The following is a 6,000-nucleotide window of genomic DNA, read 5'->3' as shown; positions in this document are numbered from 1 at the left end:
GGGGGGGCAGGACGAACATCACCGTTTTCCAGCGCAAGCCGTGCTCTGGCCTGACCTGGGATCTACACCTGACACTTGTCGGCCTTTGGGCCTCGACAGAGACCCCTGCCCAGGAGTCGCAGCTGGAAATAAATGGCCCCTCTCAGCCCGAGGCAGGACACTTTAAGGAAGGAAAGTTCGGCAGACCCCAAGGCCCATCTCCTTGACAACCACCAATAGGAGCTCCTTCTTTCTTCTCCTGCTCTCCAGGCCAGACTCAAAGACAAGACTTTCCTCTTTTTGTCCACTCTGCCCGTCTCGGTCTGCGCCTAGCTTCCCTCTCCATACCGGCTCCCTTCCCTGCCCCCAACACGCACACACACACACACACACACACACACACACACACCCCTCCCAACACACTGCCCTCAGACATACAGACACGTGCTCTCTTTCTCTGTCTCTCACACACACCACACAATCACACGCACCCTCACGGACACACACCCTGCACGCACACTCACACGGCCTTCTGGAGACAGTCACTGCCGTTCTGGAAATGGAACATGTGTGTCCAGGCACCCTTACTCCCAGTCCGACTTCGTGTCACAAATAGCTCATGGCAGTGGCCTGGTGGCCTAGGCAAAGGGGGCCAGGAAGGGTCAGCTGTGGCTGTCCAGGAATGAGAGGGGAAGGCAGTGCTGCTCTGACTCCAGACATTTCCTTCTGCGTGGTTGCTCCTGGCTGGTGGCTTAATTTGGGAGACCCCATTATCTTTGCAGGCTTTATTTTGTCCTCCTCCCAACTGCGTGGTTTTGGGTTTCTGGGGGGAGAAAGCTCCCTCAGAAATGCACATGGTCTTGTGCATCAGTAACGGGGCAAGAAATGTGAGGTTGAGGGCGAGGTCCTTTTGGGGGGGCGCTAACTGAGCAGAAACAATGTCTTTCAAAGGGCCTGTTCATCAGGGGCCCCTCGCTTCTGGCCAGGTGGCTCCCAAGCTTGATGACAGCACAGGAATTTTCTTCCAGGCTTTGTCCCCCCCGCCCCCCCCCCCTGCAGATCAAGCAGTGAATGGAGGCAGGGCGACAGCTTTTTAGACTGTGACTCCACAACCCCGGGGGCAGCTCTCACTCATACCAAGTTCTAGTCCCCAGCCTGACTGGTGGAAGGTGTTGCAGATGGAGAAAACATGGTTCTTTCCAGGAGGAGATTGTGGTCTGTGCAGAGGAGTCAGGGAGCAGGGGACGGGAGTGGAGAGGAGAGACACTGGTGAGTCCCCACCAATGCACTAAAGGCGGTGGGAGAGAAACAGGCGGTCACTTCTGCTCCTGGGTTGGCCACGGAGGCATCCGAGACCCTAGTGTTGGGCACAAAACAGGAGAAGGATATTTTCCTGACAGTCAGGAGAATGTGCCAGCATCCACTGAAGAAGGCAGGGACCGAGGAGTGAATGCTCTCGAAGTGCCTCGAAACTGTAAAGCATTGCACGTCTGTGATGGTGACACGGCGGAGAGCTGCCCACGGAGACAGCAGCAACAGGGGGCGAGGACCAGTTGGCCGGGGTGAGAACACGTATGCCTGGACTCCAGCAAGGGGTATCTCGCAGCTCTTGCAAACTGAGCCACGAGTGTGGAGGTCTAGGGATGAACCCGACAAGTCACTTTGGGAGGGAACACTCCATAGCTCCCTATCACCTTCCAGGCAAGCCCTGAATGCTTTGTGCCGCTAACAAGGCACGCGCAGCAGTCCCAGCCTCGCGGAACCACAGGCGAAGAGGGCCCCCCAGACGTCCTGCTGTCACCCCCCTGGGTCCTTGCCTGTGTGTCTCCCTCTGCCGGGAGCGCCCTTTATGCCCTTCTTCACAAAGCTCACCCTTCTCCTCTGCCCACACCTCTGCCCCACGCACCTGGGGGCTGCTGTCCTCATCGGAGTCTGGCTCACCTGGGGTTTCACAGCTCCCTCTTCCCAAACTGGGGGTTCCTGAAGGCGGGGTTCACGCCCCATCTGCATCTGGGGCTGCAGCTCCCCCCTGACGTCTAAGCAAGGATTAGTGAATGAACGAACAAAGAAACGAGAATGAACGTCACGTAACCGAGAATTCACATTGCTCCAGGGAGTGGATAAAGATTCTTTGGCTGTTTGACGGGGTTTTGGGGGGTGAACCCGGCTGCCTGCTCGCCTGGCCACCCTTATCCCCTCTGCCCTGCGGGGGAAGCGGAGCAGGCTGGCAGGACCGCTGGTCTCCGGGGCCCTTTAGCTCCCCCTGGTGACGCCTCGCAGAAGTTTGAGGAAGAGGGGGGCTTCCTTCCAACACACACACACACACACACACACACACACACACACGCACGCAGCCTCTGCCACCCGGCTGTCCCTGGTGACCCCAGTCCTCAGCAAAAGAATACCTTGCTTTAAAAAGAAAACTTCTTCAAGAAGAAGTCTCTTGATTAATAACAGTTGCAAAAGTTCTTTGAGGAAACAAAGTTCTCTGCCAGCATGAAATGTCATTCCATGAGTTTAGAGGCTTTCTTGTCCTTTCCTGTTAAAAATGGGGTTTTGTAATAATCCCCCTTATGCCACACACTTCTTTAGACCTTCAAGGAGAATCTCTCTTGCAATCCTTCCGTGACCCTGGGCCCCGCCAGTTGGGTTTCTTGGCTTGAGCCCTGGCTGTCAAATGGGGGTCTCGGTCCCCAGGACCTTGGTCATCTCCTGCTCACATTCTAGCGACTTCTCTGAGATGACCCACCTGTGTTCGGGCACGCAGCATGTCCTGACCTCCTTACTAATTCCTCCCCTGTGATTACAGTCGTTCCCACGTTCTAGTGTCCCTGTATACCTGAGACATGTGCACACGCACGCTGTTTCATTCCATCCCGAGGGGTTGAAACCGCCACCCCCCCCCGCCCCCCCACTAACCACCAGAGAAAACAGAGACTCAGGCCGCTTGTCTGGGACCACAGAGCTAACAAATGGCAGAGGTGGGATCTGAACCGAGGTCTGCCGGACTCCAATGACACTCTTCACCATTACCTGTTAATAAAACTCCCTCAAAGGCTCAAAGGGCACAAGAGTGCTCCTCTCTGGAAGGCACAAGGTTTTCCTCTTTTGGCTTTGCTATTGAGAAAAGTGGTTTCTACATAGTGGCCAGACAGACTGTAACAGTTCATAATTCATGGGGCTGATTTTAGGCACCACCCAACTTTATGTTCCCTCATCTTTCCAACAGGTGCAAAAAGAATTTTTCCCCCCGTGTAGATGGCAGTCCCTCACTTTTGGGAAGGGGCTGTATAGAAGTGAAAGTAAGGGGTCATATGACTCACATACACACGCCATACCCCGTGCAAATGAATCCTAGAGGTGGTCCACCCCACACTCATTTGATAGACGAGGAAACTGAGGCCCAGCCTCACAGTTCTGCTGCCCCCCTCAGGCACCTTTAACCGCACTGCCCAGGTCAGCGCCCCTTAGGGCTCCCTGCCTTTTCTCCTCACCACCCGCACCAAACCCTGTCAGCTCTGCATTCGTGACCTCTCCTCTCCATCCCTTCAGCCACTGGCTTGTTGAGACAACACCAGCTCTCATGCAAGTGACTCCACAGAGGCTCAAACTCGTCCCTCCGGGCTAGCTGGAGTCAGCTCTCCAAAGGCCGACCTGACCTCTCCACTCTGCTGCCTACGGGACAGAGTCCGCCCAAGACCCTGAGAGACGGGACCCTGTGGACCTGCTCATCCTCAGCCCCCTGCCTGGTAGACTTCCACGCTGCCTCATGCCTCTGGGCCACAGCATGCTTCCTTCCCTCCTCTCTCAATACCCTTCCCATCCCATAGGTCTGGCACATTCAGACTCAATGCTCGGCTCAGATGCCCTGCCCTCAGAGGTGCCCTGTCCTATCCGGGGCTTTGGGGAGTCAATCCAACTGCCCACTTTCTCCTGGCTGTCTCCATCCTCTGTGCCCCATGGGGACGCTGGACTGGCTAGTTGGACCGCTGTCTTCAGGGGCTCAGAATGGGTGGTCTGGGGCCCTTGGGCCCTGCATGATCCCCCATCACGGGCACTGGTTCAGCTTTGAAACCTGAAATTTTTGGTTAATAGATCTGTCTCCTCTTCAGGTCAAGATGAGCAGGTGCGTTAGAATTCCCGGTCACCTAGTATCCTTTCCAGACCCAAGGCCCAGTGGTGGACAGGTGGCTCTGGATGGGCCATTTCTTGTATCCCATGCCCCCAGCCACATAATTGGTGTAGGCGAGGACTTGTGGCTACGCCAAGCCAATCAGACGCCTTCCCTGGGAGTCTCTACATGGGCTGGTGGATGTGTCTACTCCCTGTGTGGTCATGGAGCAGTACATGGGTGTCCGGAAAGGCTCTTGTCACTGTGGTTCTGCGATGATGTAGACAGCTGGCCTGAAAGACTGGATCCATCAGTCAGAGAGAAGCAGAGGGGAGAGATGGAGAGGGAGAGAGAAGAGAGAGAGCAGAGAAGGAGAGGGGAGGGGACAGGAGGGACCTGACAGTGTTCGAGGCCCCGGTTGAGCCCTGCCTTCTGTCCTTAAGACAATTATGTTAGTTCCCATCTCTTGAAGCCATAAGTGTCCTGCTGAATGGATGTGTAGGGTTGGGGATATCTCCATGAAATGACACCATCAATAAATGACCCTTTCCAGGCCTTGTTCTAAACCCTTGATATATATTAATTCATGTAATTCCACAATCACCGGATGAGGTAGGCGCTGTTATCCTCATTTATAGGTGTGCAGTGTAGCCCGGAGAAATTGAGTGCCTTGCCCAAGGTCACACAGGAATGAGTGAATGAATGAATGAATGAATGGGAAATGTTGCCCTTGGTCGACCCAGCCAGTCAGAGTCAGGATGAGAAGGAGCTGGGGGCTCGTGACACCCTGTCCAGTTCCTGGACCCTCCCTCTGACCCACAGTCTGAAATGTTCAGCGGTGGAGTGGAGGGAAAGAGCAGGGGGTTGGCAGATCAGGACTTGAATCCCCGCTCTGTCTGTCGCTTACTTGCTGTGTGGCCTTGGGCAAGCCACGGCACTTCTCTGTGACTCAGTATCTTCCCTGCTAAAAGCAAGAATGCCCACCTCACGGAGAAGGCGTGAGACTCTCCAAGGATCACATTTGTGAAGTGCCAGCCACGGGGTCAGCAGTGAGCCCACGGCGGCCAGGTAGTCTAGTGAGTCAAGGGATATTTACCGAGTACCTCCTTTGTTCCAGACGCTGTTCTCGGTCTTGGGGATACAGCAGTGAGCCGGCCAGGCTGGATCCCTGCCCTCGTGGAGCTCACAGTCCGCTGGAGGGGGGACAGACCACAAGAAACCAGAAACAAGAAAAGCCTAACAGAGGGACGAGGGCTGTGCAGAGAACTGAGACGGGGTGGTGGTGGGGTGGGGTGGGCAGCGAAGCTCTTTCCCAGGAGCTGATTCTTGCCCCAGGACCCGAATCTCAAAAGGAGCCACGATGCCAAGATGGGAAGTCTGTCTCAGAGAGCCATGGAGTGGACCGGACCTTCAAATTCCCTTTCAACCACAGTGGAGCCTGTCTGAGTCCCCTGCACCAAGGTGACCCGTGCGGCCAGCAATATTTAAACAGCGTTGTGGGAGGTGCAGGGATGAGTGTGTTCTCACCACACGCTCTGCAAATGCTGATTTGTGCAAGAACACCTTTTACCTAAAATTAACACTTTTCCCAATTTTAGAAGTTACGTCTGCTCAATGTAGGAAAGATCCAGACAGGATGACAATGAACCTTTTGCTGTATTCCTTCCAGTCTTTTTTTCTATGAGCGTATACACTTAAAACATGAAATTAAGGGGCGCCTGGGGGGCTCCGTCGGTGAAGCGTCCGACTTCGGCTCAGGTCACGATCTCACAGTTCGTGGATTTGAGCCCCGCATTGGGTTCTGTGCTGACAGCTCGGAGCCTGGAGCCTGCTTCAGTTTCTGTGTCTCCCTCTCCCTCTGCCCCTCCCCGACTCGTGCTCTGTCTTGCCCTTTCAAAAATAAGCATTAA

General features: G+C 55.0%; 1 protein-coding gene across 1 annotated transcript in view; it reads right to left on the bottom strand.

The window, feature by feature from the left end:
* Positions 1 to 6,000, bottom strand: part of SCUBE1 (signal peptide, CUB domain and EGF like domain containing 1) — a 147,258-nt gene that overhangs the window by 138,678 nt on the left and 2,580 nt on the right. Inside the window, exon 2 of the mRNA XM_040491819.1 lies at positions 5,194 to 5,283. Within this exon, the coding sequence (XP_040347753.1) occupies positions 5,194 to 5,283 (90 nt within the window). The remainder of the gene's footprint in view (positions 1 to 5,193; positions 5,284 to 6,000) is intronic.

Source organism: Herpailurus yagouaroundi, unplaced genomic scaffold, assembly GCF_014898765.1.
Source record: "Herpailurus yagouaroundi ecotype Mexico unplaced genomic scaffold, PumYag 182, whole genome shotgun sequence".
NCBI lineage: Eukaryota > Metazoa > Chordata > Mammalia > Carnivora > Felidae > Herpailurus > Herpailurus yagouaroundi.
The sequence above is the reverse complement of the archived record's forward strand: the minus strand, read 5'-3'. Positions and strand labels throughout refer to the sequence as shown.